Source organism: Pelobates fuscus, chromosome 5, assembly GCF_036172605.1.
Source record: "Pelobates fuscus isolate aPelFus1 chromosome 5, aPelFus1.pri, whole genome shotgun sequence".
NCBI lineage: Eukaryota > Metazoa > Chordata > Amphibia > Anura > Pelobatidae > Pelobates > Pelobates fuscus.
In genome coordinates this window covers 219,215,234-219,234,485 of record NC_086321.1, presented here as the reverse complement: position 1 = coordinate 219,234,485, position 19,252 = coordinate 219,215,234, and the positions used below count along the sequence as shown (strand labels likewise).

The 19,252-nt window shown below is 42.1% G+C and overlaps 1 protein-coding gene across 1 annotated transcript in view; it reads left to right on the top strand.

Annotated features, from left to right (window-relative positions):
• Positions 1–17,893, top strand: part of LOC134611310 (annexin A1-like) — a 41,006-nt gene extending 23,113 nt beyond the window's left edge. The window contains exons 5-13 of the mRNA XM_063455038.1: positions 3,290–3,403; positions 4,035–4,125; positions 5,968–6,047; positions 7,413–7,469; positions 9,120–9,213; positions 15,358–15,453; positions 16,412–16,470; positions 17,371–17,493; positions 17,749–17,893. Of these exons, the coding sequence (XP_063311108.1) occupies positions 3,290–3,403; positions 4,035–4,125; positions 5,968–6,047; positions 7,413–7,469; positions 9,120–9,213; positions 15,358–15,453; positions 16,412–16,470; positions 17,371–17,493; positions 17,749–17,805 (771 nt within the window). The 3' untranslated portion in view covers positions 17,806–17,893. The remainder of the gene's footprint in view (positions 1–3,289; positions 3,404–4,034; positions 4,126–5,967; positions 6,048–7,412; positions 7,470–9,119; positions 9,214–15,357; positions 15,454–16,411; positions 16,471–17,370; positions 17,494–17,748) is intronic.
• Positions 17,894–19,252: the final 1,359 nt, after the last annotated feature.

Here is a 19,252-nt window from a genome sequence, read left to right as displayed (position 1 = left end):
TGAGTCTTCGGGCGAGGATTTTGCTCACTCTGTTTCCCTGGGAGTACTGCGTGGCTTTCAGTTTTCTCAACATGTAGCCCACCTCAGTGAGTGCCGGGTCTAAATCTTCTGCGTCTCTGAGATCTGGTGTTTCAACCCTGGGGATGGGTGTGTTTGGCTCAGTTTATGGGTATGTTTGGTTCAGTAGCATGTTGGGCATGGGACATCTGTTTGAGGTGGTGGGCTCTTTATCAGTTCTCCTCGAATAATGGGCTTGTGTGCTAACCAGGTGGTTTCCGGAGAAATATCTGGTGCTGTATTTTCCTAGAATAGTGTGTGAGTGAGTCTTCAAGGGGTCCAAAGTTTGATCATGTAGCAGTGTCTCATTCAGGTGCCCCCCTTGTTCTTCTTATAGTCCCCCCCCTTGTTCTTCCTACTTCCTCCTCCCCCCTCCTTGTTCTTCTTACTCCCCTCCCCTGTAGTGTGGCCGAACTCCTCTCCGGTCCGTGGTACCCGGCCAGAGTGATAGGAAGGTGCACAGAAACTCTGCGCGGTACAGGAGTTCGTGTTTCCTGTACCCGGCCGGACTGACGGGAAATTCACACTGAGCGACTGACTGTGCACCTTCCTATCAGTCCGGCCAGGTACTGTGGACCGGAGAGGAGCTTGGCCACGCTACAGGGAAGGGGAGGTGAGAAGCAGCGCTGCAGCCGCCTGAGGCTCTTTACAGAGCGCTCAGGCGGCTGCAGCATTGGGACCGGCCCTGCAGCGGCTGTTTTTAAAATAATTTAAAATGGGCTGAGTACCCAGAGTAGGTAGTATGGAGGTTGGCAACATAGAAAACATAAACATGACAGGAAGCTGCGGGTAGGAGCGGAGGGGGGAGGGGGGAGGGGGAGGAGAGGTGTTGCATACGGTTACCAGGTGAATAGCTTCACAATCGGGAAGCCATGCTAATCAGTCCTGAATTTTAACACCTGCATCTGGATTTGATAACTAGGTGTGGAGACTACTTTTTTGCCTTCTTCCATTCGTACTCTATCCGCTGTGGCGAGGCGGTTTTCCCAGGCTGCTTGCGGACAGGTAGGCTCTATGTCTTGAGGGCCTTTATCCCTTCCTCCAGAGATGTTGTGTGGTCCGCGTATATCTGTAGCTGTTTGTATTGTGGCAGGAGATCTGTGCGGGTTCTCGCTGCCTTCATTATAGCTTTTTTGACATGGTAGTTTTGCAGGTGGGCCAGCATGTCTCTTGCGGCCTCAGCTAGTAAGAACTTTGGCTTGGCCACCTGGTGAGCACGGTCCAAAAGTAATGTCTGTTGGTATATCGGGTAGTAGACATATGAAGAACCCAATGAGGAATTCAGGCATGTTCGCTGGCATACTCTCAAATTTTTCCGACGTGAGCGATCTTCGAGGTTGGATATTTTAAGTTGTGCTGCGGTAAGTTGCTTCTCCAGGGCACGGACGTGGTCTGCCAGATCGTTATGGGCCTCTGCGTATTCACCCATGTTCCACGTAAACCGTTCTTTCGTCGAGCTCCTGGATGTCCTTGCTGAGCGCAGTTACTTAGGACTGGATGGTTTTCAGCAGTTTTTTGGACATTTCCTCCAGAATATCTTGGGTGACAGGGAAATTACCTAGGTCAGGCGAGGTTTGCAGAGGAAGAGTGTTGTCCCCGCTGCCATCTTGGTATGCCTTGTGCGGCCCGGGAGTTTTGTTGTGCACCGATCGCACTGTGAAAAAGCCTGTTTTGTCCCCCTGGTCAGGGTTTTTCTTACCGTTATGGCACAGCAAAAGGGTGAGGCAGGTGGAATGGGTTTTCTGCTGTATTTATTTGTCACGTATTGGGCTAGTTTCGGTGCGGAGCGCTAGTGCAGTGTGACCATCCGCTTCGGCGTCCAGGCCACGAAACATCAGGCATTTTGAGGCAAGATGTACTTGCGACCTCTAAAATTGTAGGTAATGCCAGCTGTTTAGGCATAAGGTCCACCTGATTGGGAATCTTTCTATATCCCATAGGTACTGCCACCATATGTCAGGGCACTCAGGGGGCGGCAAAAAATGCCGCCCCCGTGTTCCCCCTGTCATGGGGGGCCCAAGAGGTGGCCTTATGGCCACCTGAAGGACCCCCCCGGCCGGCTCTTGTCTCGCTGTCAGACGCGAGCTGTGTTCTCTCTGCTCCCTCTCGCCGCGCCGTTTGCTGATGCTGGGAGCTGGAATATGACATCATTTCCGGCTCCCAGCATCAGCAGACAGCCCTCGCGGCTAGAGGGAGCAGAGAGGACACCGCTCCCTCGCCGCGTCTGACAGCGAGACAGCCGCCTGCCGCACTGAAGCCCCACTGGACCCCAGGGACAGGTCCATGCCAGCTCTCCAGGTAGGGAGGCTGGGTGGACCTTTTTCAATTTAAAAAAAAATATACAATTAGTTTTTGTCTGTGTGTGTGTGTCTGTGTGTGTGTGTCTGTGTGTGTGTGTCTGTGAGTGTGTGTCTGTGAGTGTGTGTCTGTGAGTGTGTGTCTGTGAGTGTGTGTCTGTGAGTGTGTGTCTGTGAGTGTGTGTCTGTGAGTGTGTGTCTGTGAGTGTGTGTCTGTGAGTGTGTGTCTGTGAGTGTGTGTCTGTGAGTGTGTGTCTGTGAGTGTGTGTCTGTGAGTGTGTGTCTGTGAGTGTGTGTCTGTGAGTGTGTGTCTGTGAGTGTGTGTCTGTGAGTGTGTGTCTGTGAGTGTGTGTCTGTGAGTGTGTGTCTGTGAGTGTGTGTCTGTGAGTGTGTGTCTGTGAGTGTGTGTCTGTGAGTGTGTGTCTGTGAGTGTGTGTCTGTGAGTGTGTGTCTGTGAGTGTGTGTGTGTCTGTGTCTGTGAGTGTGTGTGAGTGTCTGTGAGTGTGTGTGTGTCTGTGTCTATGAGTGTGTGTGAGTGTCTGTGAGTGTGTGTGTGTGTGTACGCGTTTATATATGCATACAAGTTTTTTTTTTTTTCCCTGGTGGTGGGGTGAGGGTGGAACTCGAGTGAGTTCCTACACTTTATTCCACAGGACTTGACCCCTGGTAAAGGGGAGTGACTTTTCTTAATTACCGATCTTGCAGATGCTTGTCCCAATTGGGAAGCACAACCCATATGTACTGCCACCATATTAAGGGAAAAAGAATTGACGGTGAGTAAAAACTGTTTTCAGTGTTATTAGCTGAAAATATAATTGTAATTCTTTGTGTTCCAGTAATCTTTTTTGCAAACAAAGCTCTTCGCTTGTCATCTAGGAAAAAAGAATTCTTTATCACTTTCCTTCCATAGTTTCATCAATGCATATGTTTTACAGCCTTTGGAAGATGCATTGAAAAAAGCGCTTTCAGGAAGACTTGAGGAAGTGGTTTTGGGATTGCTTAAAACTCCTGCTGAATTTGATGCCCATGCACTAAAACATGCTACAAAGGTACAGTATGGGTTTATAAACTTTAAGTGAGTTACTCTCTTGATCTTCTCTACCTTAGAGATTGCTTTCTGTTCTCTAAACTGAATAGCATTGCTCTCTGAAGTGCAGCCTGCAGTTTTATTTTTAATTTTTTAAAATCTTTATGAAGAGATTTCCCAACAACTTCATAATGTTTTGTTTTTCACTTATTTTGTTTGTGACTTGTTCATTCTTTGACAGAATGTTGGCTATCCTGGTGCCATAATGACCTTATCCATTTACCCATCTTAATACTATGGTAGCTACCACACTTTGTATCTTAATCGTGCACTTTGTTATTAATGGATGGCGTTTCGGTGTTGCATTTCTGTTTTATCCTTTACTTTCTACTTTGCTTCCCTTGTATTGTTGAAACCTAAATGGGAAAAATACATTGCAAAATAAATAATTTTAAGTATCGTAGCACAGGAATGATTCCCAGACTTTATGCAACTGTTAATTATTCAATGGATATAAAATGTCTTATAGTTTCACTTGGTAGCCAAGAAATAGAAGCCGTTATTTGTTATTTTCCGGTGTTTTTATTCTGGCCTAATTTGTAAACTGTAGTGCCAAGTCATATTTGTTCTAATCCTGTAAATTCTTATTTAAGGGTTTAGGTACTGATGAGGATGCACTCATTGAAATTCTTGTTTCCCGAACCAACAATGAAATAAAAAACATTAACAGAGTCTACAAGGAAGGTAACTTTCTTAAATGTTCAAAACAACAACTTTATAACTTGCAGTTGGAGGCCCTAGCCCATTACAGGCAATTTACAAGTGTCTGTCACAATTTTTCATTTATACTGTATTTACTTCAGTCTAATTCCCTGCATGGAAAGCTGGCTAAAAATGTTCTGTGTGACTTGAAAACTCTTTTGCCAAACAAATTTCATGACTAACACATTTCTGCCAAGTTCCCAAACTTCATTAACAGACGGATTTGCAAAAACAAATTTGGTGGGGGAAAATAGGCCAATCTGGGTATTGTAAAATATATTCACGACTCTTACATTCATTTTAAATTACCCTGATAAGAGTATATTCCAACAATTTAGTTCACACAGACCAAGACCAAGTGAGGAAAAGTAACAAAGAGAGGTGGGAAGGGGAGAGAAGCAGAGAAAAATATTCCTCCTGATTTTATTTTAATCTCCCCTCCCCCAACATTTAGTGACAGTCATATATACAGCAATCATCTTGCCATCCACCCCAAAAATCAACTCTTGTTAAAAATAAATGTGCTAAAACTAATTGACAGACTGCGCCAGGTAACCTAACCGCATCATAGGAAAAATGACTTTCTGTGAATGAATACGTTTTCCACTAATTATGACTCTTGATTCTAAAATTGCATGATACTGGTATTCCTGATAAGTAATGTTCAATAATAAAACATGTTATATGGTGCTACAAACATCAAAGATAAGCTTGGTATATCACCCACTGGAGGAACTACCGCGGTCGCAGCTGCAGACCCCTTCGACCGGGTGCCCATCGCCATGTGTTGCAGCCCCGACCCGTGCGTTGTAACTGAAGGGGCCGCATTGAAGAGGTCCATCAGGTGGCCAATGCTGTTAGGGCCACCCAATGGCGATGAATATCCAGGGGGGCCCTGGTCAGTGCTGCAGCGCTTTAACAGCGTGACCAGGCCACCTGTGATGACGTCAGACGCTGGGAGGAAGTGACTGCCCAGGTCACTCCTCCCAGCTATCAGAGCGAGCTGCGGGGGAGGAAGGAGAGGAAGTCAGAGTGGGAACTCTAACTCCTATCAGCCTGAGACACCACTGGACCCCAGGGAAAGTCACCCTCCTGCACCTAAAGGGTAGGAAACAGGAGGGTGACTAAAATGTTGTACGTGTAATGCATCCCTGGTCCATGTGGTCAGGGCAGGCCTTAAGTGTGTGTGAGCTGTGTGGCCGCACAGGGTGCCATGGAGCAGGGGGCACCCTGCGGCCGACACAGCTCACATTGCTGGCTACCCGGGTGGAGGATTTCATTATTCTCCACCTGGGATAAAAAAACATTGGGGGGGGGGGGGGGGGGGGCTTAGCATGTGGTGGGGGGCGGGACTAGACGTGCCGGGTAATTGCCGCATGGGAAGCAGGAAGGAGTCCCTGCTTCCCCAACAACCAGAATCCAGGAGCTGCAATAATTCCACCTCGATAATGAAGAGCGGTAACTGTGTGTGTGTGTGTGGGAGAGTACTTGGTTGTTCCATTAATTTTTGTATGTGGTCATGTGTACCACTTTCTTGTGTCATGTAGCTGACCTAAAAGGTTCAAGCATGGCTATCCAATGTATTAGATGTAGCTTCAAATAGTCTACCACGTTATTTATTTTTATTTGTTTTGGATGGTTTTACATGGTGACTCAGAGGAATACCAGATAAATAATTCACAATAGGGCAAAATAATTGGAGTAGTCCAGCTATGTCCATGATGGATGGAAAAGTAGTAGGTATATGATGCAAATTGGGTGTTGAAATGTTTAGGTTTGTTGACATGTAAAATTGCTTATATCATGGTAAAAACTTTATTACAGCTTTTAAGAATGAATTGGCAAAGGACATAACTTCTGACACATCTGGTGACTTCCAAAAAGCTTTGCTTGCCCTTGCCAAGGTAATTTTTTTTATTTTTATTTTTTAATTTTTTTTAATATAGGATGTTTTATCAACATGTCAAACATAGTTCCACCACCAGCAAACAAACATTTCAGTCGTATTGGTGTTTCATATTTGGTAATCTGCATTTATTGCCACAAGGATGAGTACAAAAAGATGGAAAAATATGTTGAACAAAAGTGACATCTATAATGTTATATAGGCCTAAATTACAACTTGGATTTTGGCAAGCAGCAACGGTTTCTGACTTTCGAATAATATCAAAGCAATAGTTATCTAAACTTCACAAACTTTTTTATTTTTTTTATTTTAATTGCACTGAATGCTGCTAAAGTCAGAAGCCATTATCTAAAAACTTGGTTAAACCGTGTTGTAACTGTTAATTTTGTGATGACAAACTCCACAGGATAATATCTCATGGTTAATGACAAAACAAAATTACAACTTTGAGTGTTTTTTTTAGAGACCTCACCAGTTGATAGTTAAAGATACTCCTGTGCATAGATGTCAATAGGTGACAGATGTCTATACCCCTCATGTTCAGGATGTGTGTCTCTTTAAGATTCCTTTTCAAATGGATATTTCAGGTATTGCACACATGTTAGTTAACATGCATTCCTGACACTAGATAAATTGAATAACTGTTTAATTACTTTCACCTCAAATAGTTAAAAAAAATAAAAATAGTTTTACTGACTTTTGTCCACCTCTCTGCCCTTTGTGCCTAGTAGTATCTTATTGACTCAGTGCATCTCTATAGGGACTTTTCGGCATCTTCATGCAAAATGCCAGGAAGGGTTTGTAGTGGCTGAGTGATTGTCCCTAGATATGGCCAAAGGAAGCTATGTAAACACCACCTTTTCTCATAAAAGGCAGTGTTTGTATAGTGGAGACTGCAGGGACTGTCTCTGTACACCTGACCAATATATTAAGCTGGTGCTTGGAGTGTCCCTAATCAATTTTGCGACTTCTATTTTAGTAACAGTGCTTAGATGTTAAGAATGGGATGCCTTTACCATAAAGCTTTCTCTCCCTGCACTCTGATTCAGATTTTCTTCCCTACCCTTGCCTTTAGTGTCACTATATCCCATTCCTTCTAACATGTAAGCTCGTTGAGCAGGGCCCTCCACCTGTTTCTGTGCATACAACTCATCTGGTTACAATGACATGTCTGTTAGTCCACCCATTTTACAGTGCAGCAGAATTTGTTGGCACTTTATAAATAACACTAATAAAAAGTTAACAAAATAATGACCATATGCATCTTTTACATTCTACAAAAATGATCCCCATGTAAAATATTCATAAAAGTTTTGTGCTTAACCAGGTAATACATTTATAAATTCTAAACATTTTACTACAGGGTGACAGGAGTGAAGACACTCGTGTGAATGAAGAACTTGTTGACAATGATGCAAGGGTAAGAAATGTGTGCAATCTGTATTTTATAAATTACTTTCTTTACTGGAGAGGGGGAAACTATACTATGTTTGACAAATGTGTATTTAATTTTTCTAGGTTTTGTAAAAGAAATGGATACAGCCTAAAGTATAATTTTTATTTTTTATTACAACTGCATGTTTTTGTATATCGATTTGCATTGACACCATTTTGTCGAACTGGTTTCAATAATGCACTTTAATTACTATAAAATGTAATTTAGTGTGCGTGTATATATAATAATGTTAGTGTGAATATTAACATTTGCAAATTGTGTGTTTTTATTGTTATCTAATGTATGTTTGATGCTAATAGCGTATTCTACTAAAATGAGAATTCAAGGAGAAATTCAAATTTAAGGACAGAGTAGGTGAAGTGAAACCGTAACTTTTCCACTTAAGCTTTTTTGTCCTTAAAAGGCCACTATAGTGTTAAACTAGGTATTTCACTCCCCGATCACTTTGAAATGTTTTTAAATGTACCTTTTCTCCCATGATATTGCTTGCCCGCCTCTGTGGCTAAGATTATCATCACTCTTAATCTTTGCTAATCCAATGCTTTCCCATGGGGAAAAATACCTCTCAGAGCCAATCCTTAGAGATGCATTGAATCAATGCATCTTTATGGGGAATGTTCATACTGTGCTGCACTGCGATGGGAAGCACCCCTAGGCATGCCTGGATTAACATCTGGGCTGATGGAGCTGGAGCTCCAGGCCCATGCTTATAAAATAGGTACATTGAATTAAAAAAACAAAACAAAAAAAACTTGCGTACTATGCAAATGCTCTTGCTGCTTCAGCCTCTCTAACATTGTGGCACGTTCCCTTTCATCTACACTACATTTCACTGTATAACTGAAGCTTTTGCCTGCTAGTAAGGTTAGAAGAGTGGACCAGCAAGTGCTAGGGGACAGTCCTTAGAAAGCGTAGAGCTAGCACATTACATGCATTTATGCCAAGCTCAGGGTGCTGTCTGCAAAGTATGCCCTTGGTTGGTCATCCTGCAAGTTTGGCAGGCAGCCTGAAGAGCATTCACACCAGGCTGACATCAAATTGTTCATGCAGACCCACCTCCTTTTTGGGCATGTTTGTCCCTTCGGGCGATACTGGTTACGTGATTCACATCACTTGCCCACCCTTTACCCCACCCACAGAAATCCTGCTTCACCGGACACATATCAAGTGATATGTCACTTTAGAGATGAAAGTGAGAGATTAGCATAGGGTATGTGTTATCTGATGGCTATATCCCATTACTTTTCATCCAGCACCACCCCCACCAGATACATGACGCTTGGGACGTTTACCTATTTTAATGTTTTCTGTTCATAGGATTCTGTAATTGGGATCCTCATAATTGTCAGCACCAGACTCAATGGGCTCTTAATCCGGCCCTGCCTGCAGTAACCATCTGAGTGACTGAACATTTTTACATTGAACATTTTACAGCTTTTTACATTGAAAATCCTCCAGGGACTGGCTATAAACTCCACAAAGCTGTATTGTTTCTGATTACTATAGTTTCACTTTGAATTTCTCACTTTAGTGAATAACTGTGTAAGGAGTTTAGAGTGTGTTATATCTAATGGTTTTGTGTTTTTTATCTTTCGTTATTCCTCTTTTTACTAGGCCCTATACGAAGCTGGTGAAAAAAAAAAAGGAACGGACATAACTGTTTTCATCAATATTCTTACCACACGCAGTTTCCCACATCTTCAGAAAGGTGGGAGCATCAGTTTGTAGATACTCGCCTTTAGTGAGGTCGCGAACATAAAATTTTCAGTTCGCGAACGGCGAACTCGAACTTCCGCAAATGTTCGCGAACCGCCATAGACTTCAATGGGCAGGCAAATTTTAAAACCCGCAGGGACTCTTTCTGGCCACAATAGTGATGGAAAAGTTGTTTCAAGGGGACTAACACCTGGACTGTGGCATGCCGGAGGGGGATCCATGGCAAAACTCCCATGGGAAATTACACAGTTGATGCAGAGTCTGGTTTTAATCCATAAAGGGCATAAATCACCTAACATTCCTAAATCACAATGGATATGGATTGACACCTGACATATGACATATTGACACCTTGACATATGGATTGACACCTGTCCTCAGAGACCCTGAAACACACTGACACAGAGCAGAATAGGGACTGTTCCCCCTACATAGGGTCACTTGGCAGATATGGATTGACACCCGTCCTCAGAGATCATGATACACACTGACACAGAGCAGAATGACACCATATATGAGTGGCACTGTGTACTGGCAGAGGTTGGCAGAGTACACGCTGTAGGCCTGACACACCCGCTTGAAGACAACTAACTGCTATTCAATCTATAACAGTGAAAAAAATGGTTTTTGTTTTTAAATGCACGCTATTGTGACACCAGATATGAGTGGTGGCACTGGGCAAGTGGGCACAGTATCCACAGTAAGCCTGACACAGAAGCTGGCAGGCAGGCAATTAGATTGCAATTAGATTACACAGGATAAAAAAGCAGCCTTATGTTCTAGCCCTAAAAAGGGCTTTTTGGGGTGATGTCCTTACAGCAGAGATCAGATGAGTCCTTCAGGACTGTAGTGGACACTGAATACACTAGCCTAGCTATACATTTCCCTATCAAATCAGCAGCAGCAGCAGCTACACTTTCCCTCCTCTATCTAAGAATGCAGCTTCAGAATTAATCTAAAATGGATGCTGTACAGGAGGTGGGAGGGTCTGGAAGGGAGGGTCTGCTGCTGATTGGTTGGAATGTGTCTGCTGACTGTGAGGCACAGGGTCAAAGTTTACTCGATGATGACGAATAGGGGGCGGATCGAACCGCGCATATATTCGCCCGCCGTGGCGAACGCGAACACGCAATGTTCGCCAGGAACTATTCGCCAGTGAACCGTACGGTACATCACTACTCGCATTATTTATTTCAAGTGATTTTAGTTGAACATGCAGTGATGGTAAATGGCAATAACCCTATAACAAAGAGATCTAGCTATTAAATGGCCGTGTAGGAGTTATCCGGTTATATCCAGCAGCCCACCTGTCCACTGCCACACAGATGCTACATGGGTACATAATTACAAACTTCGGAGATAAGGTAACACTTATACCTGTACGAGCGATCTCCTCACAAAACATGCAAGCATGCCATAACTGTGCTCGTATCTCATCCATTTGACAGCTTAAAGTAACGTAACCAATCTTATCGCAATTGTTTCAGGTGTAGTGTGGCTCAATGTAATTAAACTATATATAAAAGTTCTAAACTCTGCATAAATGCTGTAGCACAAAGAGCGAAAAATAGTCCTGCAGCAATTCTGTAAATCTCTAGTGTTTTGCTTTTTTGTCTCTTTTATGTTCAGTAAGTCCCTATGTCTCTATTGTTTTGTACAAATTAGCAGGCTTGACATGTTTACTAGGCCAAGATCCTAGGCAACTGCTATGGAAACGGAAAAAAGAGGATTAATATGTGAGGGAATATTACCTTTTCCATCTGTCCTGGAAAAGGCTGAATGTTATAGAAATACTATTTTGGTAACATAGGAGTATTTAAACATGGGTGACTGGCTTGTGCTCCACTAAGACATGCAAAGATAAGTTTACAAAAGAATGGCAAACTATTCTTAATGTGAAAAAAATGCAAAGTTATGCACTTTGTGGTAAAGAATGCAGAAACAACTTACATCCTAAATTGTAGCAAATTAGGGATAACCAAACGTTAAAGGATTTGGGAATTGTTAGGCAATATCAATGTGCAATATCAATCATACTAGCCTTAGCATTTGCTAAGGCTAGTAAAGGAAATGATGGCATTATACAAATACATTCAGGACCAATATAGGCCAATCTCTGGTTTGGTGGTTTTGTTTTTGTTTTTATGGTCCCTCCTCCGTACAATAAGGATGTGGTTTTATCAGAGTTTGTATAGAGATGTAAGCTGCAACTGGATAAATATTTGCAAAAGATTTCAGGGATATAATTTTTAATTTGTGGGGTGTTAGTGTATTGATTAAAGGCCTGATCTGACTCCCATTTTGCAGTCAAGAAGGATCTCTTTATTTAATTTTTTTATTTTTTTCTGGTTTGCTGCAACATTTGAAGCCTACATTAAAATATAATGTAAATTGGTGTGTCTCCAGTCAAACACACCGCTGCAAACACAATCATTCTATACAAACACACCCCTGAATTCAAACTCCAAAACTGTATACTAACATGCACTTCACTCACACCAATATTACACACAAATGTACATCTGCATTTAAAAGACAACACTGCATCCACATGCACCCCTGCATGCACTAATAAACACACCCTTTTATTAAAAGGTTAAACGTGTATATACAAACACTAACTCTACACCCAAAAGCACACCTGCATTTAAAAGCCAACAATACATACAAACCTACATTCAAATGCAAAAGCTACACACAAGTACACCACTGCATTCCAATGGAAACAGTACATACAAGTACACAATGCATGCACACACATACTCTATATACAAAAACATGCTTGCATTCAAATTCACAAACACTGCTCACAAATGCAACCCTACAAGCTGAGGCGGCTCTCGAATTAGGCAATTTAGGTGGCCGCCTAAGGCCTTGCTCTGTCTAGGGCCTCGCGGCTGCCTAAATCACCTTAGGGCAGACTAACACATCAGGTCCTTCCAGTCAGTCCGAGGATCCTTCACCGGGTGCGAGGTCCCTCCAGTCAGTCCGCCCTAATGGAGAGCCAGTCTGCAGCTCAGCCGGGAGTGAGCTGCAGACTGAGGTGTCGTGCGATCTCCAGCCTGTCAGAGCGTTGCCGCGGGTTACCACGTTAATGCTCTGACTGGAGATCACGACACTTACCAAGTGGTGCTGTAGACCGGAGTGGGAGAGTGGGCCTGCTGGACCACCAGGGGAATCCACCAGACCACTAGGGTATCGTTTTAATAATAAAAGTTTAAAAAAAGTATTTATGAACCCCTGTCACTGCTCCTCCATCCCCTCTACCATCTGTCCCAGACACCCTGTCACAGCCACCCATGCATCTTGTCATAGCCCCCCACCCTGTCAGTCGCTCCAATCTCACAGCCCCCCACTGTCACACCGTGCCTCACCCCATACATGCACTTTCAGCCCCCACACACGGTCACCCCCTTCACCCTCCTAATCCTGTCACTCTCACCCTTCCAACCATACCAAACTCACCTGCCCTTGCTGTACCACAATTACCCTATCACATTAACCACCCCAATCCTGTCTGACTTGACCTTCTCTTGCATGGTCGCACACAGTCCCCAACCTTGTAACACTCATCCTCTATCAGTCTGTCACCCCCTTCACCCTGCCACTCACTCTACCACATAAGCCCCTCCAATCCTGTCCTCCAACTGTGCCACAATCACTGCAAACCCTGTCACACTCTCCCCCCCCCCCCCCAACCCTGCCACACTCACCCTTTCACATTACCTAATCCTGCCACATTAACACTCTTAATCTTGTCACACTCACCTCCCCTCATTCTGTTACACTGCCTCCTCCAAAGATGGCACATTCACTCCAACCCTGTAATACACCCCCAAATGCCTGTCACATTAACCTCCTCCAATCCTGTCACACTTACTTCCCCATGTCCTGTCACACTCCCTCCTCCAACCATGTCACAATTGCCCCCTTTCATTCTCACCCTACCTCATTCTGTCACACTCCTCCCACCCCCCCAACCCTGTCTGATTTACCCCACTCACCCTGTCCCACTCACCCTGCCACAGTTATACCTTTACTCACCTTGTCAGTCACAAACTGAAGACATTCATCATACACACATGCACAAAGGTCACAGGCAGACCCCATAAACACCACACACCGCAAGCAGCTACCCCACACATACGGTCCCAGACACATATTCATAAAGACATGCATTCACAGTAGACCATGCTAGACATACTCAGAAATACACACACCGGCAGTAATGTTTATATGACTGCAAGGCTATGTAGTCATACCCCGCAGTTGTGTATAAATGATTAGCCTAATTGCTAATTAAATTTGTTTATTGTAAATTAATTTAGTTTGTAAATTATGACATAACTACAGTCGGAGAGCTAACAACACAGCGGCACAGGAAGCCATGACACTGCGTGCCTCTGAACAAAGAATACAGAGACTTGCTCTCTGTATCCAGCGCTGCAAGCTTGTCCTTCAATATAACTACATCACCTTATACACACAAAGCAACCCCTATTTTTTTCCCACTTTGGGTGTTAGTGGGGGGCCTCATGTTTGAGTTTTGCCTAAGGCCTCACAAAGTCTAGAGCCGCCTCTGCCTACAAGAATGGCCAAATGGTAGAAGCTGGGGGAGGTGAAAGGCAGGGTCCAGGGGGCCCAAGCAAATGCTTGCCCAGAGTCCAATCAATATTAAAGACTGCCATGGCTCTGCCTAATTGCATGTTTTTGTAATTTAAATGCACTTGACTATGGAGGAAGCTCAAGCCTAATACTCCATACTGAATCTCTGGATTGTCCATTATCCATTGCCGCATATTTGGGTTGAGGACCTCTAAGGAACTATACCTTTTGCATAACTCACACCCTCAGAGGATGGAATGCCAATGTCATTCAGTGTTCAGATCCTTCCAGGGCCCAGATTACAGCACCCGGATTAATGGGAAATGCATACAGGCTCTTGTTGAGGCTCAGGGCAGGCGTAGTATACGGTTTTGGATAATTCAGGCCCTGTGTCTATTAGGAAACTATTGCTTGCATGATAATTGGCTGATCACAGATTGTATAGAGTGATAGGAGTGGTGCTGTTTAATTGTGTATACTTATTTCTACCATCGTCATGTGTTCATATAATACTATAGCTTCCCTCCAATTATCCAATCCAATTATGTAAAATTCTTTACAGTAAGATTTGCAATCTTCCTTCCAGTGGTATACATCTTTTTATACCTTAAAACATATGTGCAGCTATTTCACTACATGTTGTTTATTTGTCAAATGCAATTAGATTGTTGATGCTTATTGCATATAGACTACTGGATAGCTATAATTTGTCATGCTAAATTTGTCCTTGTATTTGTCACTGCACAAGCCAAATTATAAAGAGACTGAACTTGATGGACACATGTCTCCTGTCAGCCTATGTAATTATGCCAGAGATTAATTTTTTTTTTTTTTTTTTTTACAGGGCTCACTGGGAGGTTAGCATGCAGAGTTGTTTCTGCTTGTTGCAAGTTAAATTGAGGCGCAATAATCAGCCCTTTAATAAGGAATGAGGTTTAACTAGTTATTACACACCCTTTACTCTATTCCCATTCTCTTGCAACCAACCTCTAAAGCAAACTGAAAGCCTACAAACTGCTTGTTTTGAAAAAAATGTGTTAATCCCGTAAATGTTTTCCAAAGATGCCATCAGTTCTAGCATCCTGTAAAGTGAGGAATTCAACTGATTTAGTTAATTTGTTGGTTTTAGCACAAAGATAACATTGCACATGAGTTTTTAAAATGTGTGCCTAGTATAGCCGAAACCTAGTGCTATGACTTTCCGGGACACAACTGCCTGAAGGCAACATAACTTATCATGGTAAATGGTTCTTTATCAGTCATTCTGTTGGGCATATACCCACTCTGTAAAACTATCTAAAGTCTGTACTGGGTAAATCCATACTGTTAAAATATCCTAAAATAGGCTAAAAACTACATACATCACCCTAAAATACAGTGGTGATGAGCTGAAGGGCAAGTTTGTAAGCAAATGGCATTGGTTGTACGTTTTGAAATAAAAGCAATCTGCTCCATGTAATTCACATGTTGAACTGTTGTGCATATCTTGCAAGTGTCTCTGATGGTTAAACTTTTTACTTTTTATATACAGTGTTTCAGAAGTACACCAAGTACAGCACACATGATATGACCAAAGCTTTAGACCTGGAACTTAAAGGAGACATTGAGAAATGTTTGACGGCTGTCGGTATGTGCTATATTTTCCAGTAAAAATGCCAAATTATTCCAGTATTTTGGAAACCTATTCTCCTATATTGAGTTATTAGACAATGTTTCTGCTGGTAACCCAAAACCCCAATGAAACATGTTAAACACATTCAGAAATAAACCACTTATCAATTGGGAGAAACCACTGCCTTATGACCTCAGTCAGGTAAACGTTGACACTCTCTTGCAGAGCCAAGAAGCTACAATGGGCGTAGTCTCAAATTAATGGATAGCAAGCCACTGCATGCCTAGTGTCTCTTTGTTCATAGAACTTGCTTTGTCTGTCACAGCACTGGGTTGGAGAATACCATTGGGAAATATGCCAGAGCTAATGCCAAAACCAACTTAACAAGAGGTTTTGTTGACATGGGTGTCCTGTGGTGATCGTTACATTCCTGAATTGCTCCGTAATGTAATTCCGAGGGGTAGATGTTTCAGTGCTATAACATGTGAAAGAGTAATATTTTCATGTTTTAATCTTCCTCAGACTTTCCCAATACTATATAACCTTGTCAACCTAAGACTAGTATAGGAAGAGTCCAAGATTCCTTGACCAGGGATGCACAACTTAAGACCCCGAAGTCTATTAATGTAATGCAACATTTTCTAGTACTCAACCAGACTAGAACAATAAAGCCAAAAGTTTCTCATTCTTGACTTTCTTCTACGTCTAATGTAATGTATGTAGAAAATGTAATCGACGTGCTTTCTAGGACACTTCAACAAAAATCGTAAACTTATATTGTACTAATGTAATCTACACCCAACTGAATGGACTATGAGAATCCGAGTTAAACTCACACTATTTCTAATTATATTAGCTTGGCATCTGATTAATGTTCTAACTTTAAAGAAAGGGTAATGAGAAGCTATGATTTTTTTGTTTTGTTTTTCTCACTTGTTACAATAATTTCTCTTTGCTCTTCTTTACCCCACAGTAAAATGTTCTGTGAGTAAAGCTGCTTTCTTTGCCGAAAAGCTCTACTTGTCGATGAAGGTATGATTTATTTATTGTTGTACTTACCACTAGTGATGTCCCGAACGGTTCGCTGGCGAATAGTTCCTGGCGAACATAGCTTGTTCGCGTGAACATATGCGATGTTCAGTCCGCCCCCTATTCGTCATCATTGAGTAAACTTTGACCCTGTACCTCAGTCAGCAGACACATTCCAGCCAATCAGCAGCAGACCCTCCCTCCCAGACCCTCCCACCTCCTAGACAGCATACAATTTATAATAATTCTGAAGCTGCATTCTTTTTTTTTTTTTTTTTTTTTTTTGTGTTTATTATACATTATCCTCCATAGCCAGTAACCTGTGTTTATTATACATTATCCCCCATAGTAATTTTCCATGGGAGTTTTGCCATGGATCCCCCTCAGGCATGCCACAGTCCAGGTGTTAATCCCCTTGAAACAACTTTTCCATCACTATTGTGGCCAGAAAGAGTCCCTGTGGGTTTTTAAATTTGCCTGCCTATTGAAGTCTATGGCGGTTCGCCCGTTCGCAAACATTTGTGGAAGTTCGCGTTCGCGAACAGAAAATTTTATGTTCGCGACATCACTACTTACCACATGAACAAACCCAGGCAGTGCTACCATCAGACGTTATGAAGCATCTTGCAAGATCGCTCAGTAATATACTTCTAGTCGTATGTACATACACAGATCACATAATCTTATCAGAAATGCATACAAACTGAAATACTTTATCTGGATTTTTTGCTTTGGGAGGGTGACTTCCCTGGACGTTCAAATGTAATCTTTATATATCACACATTGTATTTTAGCTCTCTCAAACATCCATAACTCTCAAACTTAAATGCTAATATAATTATTAGTTATATCATTCTGTTTGATCAAGTAATTTATTATTTTTTATCTTCCCTTGTATTTAAGGGTTCTGGAACTCGTGATAAAGACTTGATTAGAATCATGGTTTCCCGTTCTGAAGTAGACATGAATGAAATAAAACATCACTATAAACGACTGTATGGAAAAAGTCTTCCCCAGGCCATATTGGTATGCTTTATTTAATTGCAACTTTTCACTTTGCTCAGTAATTAACACATTGTGTATGTGTTGTTTTTTTTTTTGTTTTTTTTTTTTTTTTTAGGAGTTCCAATATAAGAGACTGTAAACTCCCAATGTTTTCATTATGAATGTGATGTGTGAATGAGATCACGTTCTCAATATTTTCTTTTATATTTTTTGTTGCATATATTAAAGTAAATATTTGTCTACCTTAATAAAGCCATTCTTTAATTTTAATTGCAGGATGATACCAAAGGAGATTATGAAACCATTTTGCTTGCACTTTGTGGGGGAGAATAATCTTCACTAAAGTTCTTACAAAAGTACAAAATGCTTGAGGCACAAATACAATTACATTGTATAATGAAAAATAAACATTGATACTATATCCTGTTGTATTCTATTGTCTGTAAATGGTACTCTATACTTGTCAAAGCTTTGAGAGACTAACATCTTTTGTAGATTAGGTAAATAACCTCCCCCTTTCTGCACCCAAAACCTATATCTTCCATATCAAAACTCTTAGAATCTGTCTGTTGAAATGCAGAGGTTTTTTTTCTCTCTCTCCTTCTTGCCATTGACATTCCATGCCATCCTCCACAGACTTTTTTTTTTTTTTTAAGTTTGGACACCTGCAAACACATGCAGTTTTGATAAATCTCTGTTCACACCAGGGACACCCAAGTGTCAATCAATAACCTATGCTCTCCTCCATCAACTGAGGCCATATTTGGTGTTTCCAAACTGGTAGATGAAGCACTGTATTCTGTGCTCAAAGGTTATGCTGCATACCACCCTTTAAATCACTGAGGCTGTGTGATTGTTCTCAGCCAGCCCCAGTCTAAGGGAGACTCCTGAAAATAACCTTCTGCCCACAATGTATTTTGTACTGTGCTTTGTCAGCTGCACAGCACTGTGATCTACAGAGACCACATGCAAAAGATGAGGTCTGCCTCTCATGCTGCAGTCACACAGTAGGCACTCACAGAGCACTCTATCTTAAATCACTGTGGACAAATACATAGCACAAATTCGATGTTTTGGTACAGATGTTAAACTATTTCATGTGTCCTTAAAGGGACACTGTATGCATTAATGGCTTCATGTAATTTAAGTGGATTATGTCTAAACTCCCCTTCGGTGTTGAGCTGTTTTTTTAATGTTTAAATGTACAACAAATTTGCTACTTTGGTTAACGGGGAATCATTAGTCTGATATGTAAAAGGTGGCTACGGCATGATAACCTTCAGCTGACACTTAGCCAATCAGTGTCCATTGCACATGTTAATTGGCATGTCCAGTAGGAAGTGTGTAATCTCTGCCTTGGCCCTATCTACAATAGGGTCTGGCTGCGGGTGGTCATGGACCTTTAGTGTTAAATTATCTGAAAATGTTTATACACTGACTAAAGGGACAGTACCGGGAACCCCGGCACCAAAACCAATTCAATTAAATGGTTCTAGTTCTTAGTGTCCCTTTACAGGTGTGTATGCGGCAACTGGATGAACGTAAACTGCTTTTGCATGACACAGACTACTGTAACCCAACAGGCTGGGGAGATCTCCCGCTAACCTGGCCTGACAGTGTCTGAATGGGATTTAGTCAGATCTCTGTGCTTGTCTACTGTAGGTAATAAGTAGTTAAGCTAACATGGACTGTAAAGTTCGGGTTCATACCGAACATTAAGTTTTTTGGACCCCGGACCCCAACACTGACGTATCACTGTATGTTCGGGTTGGAGTTCGGT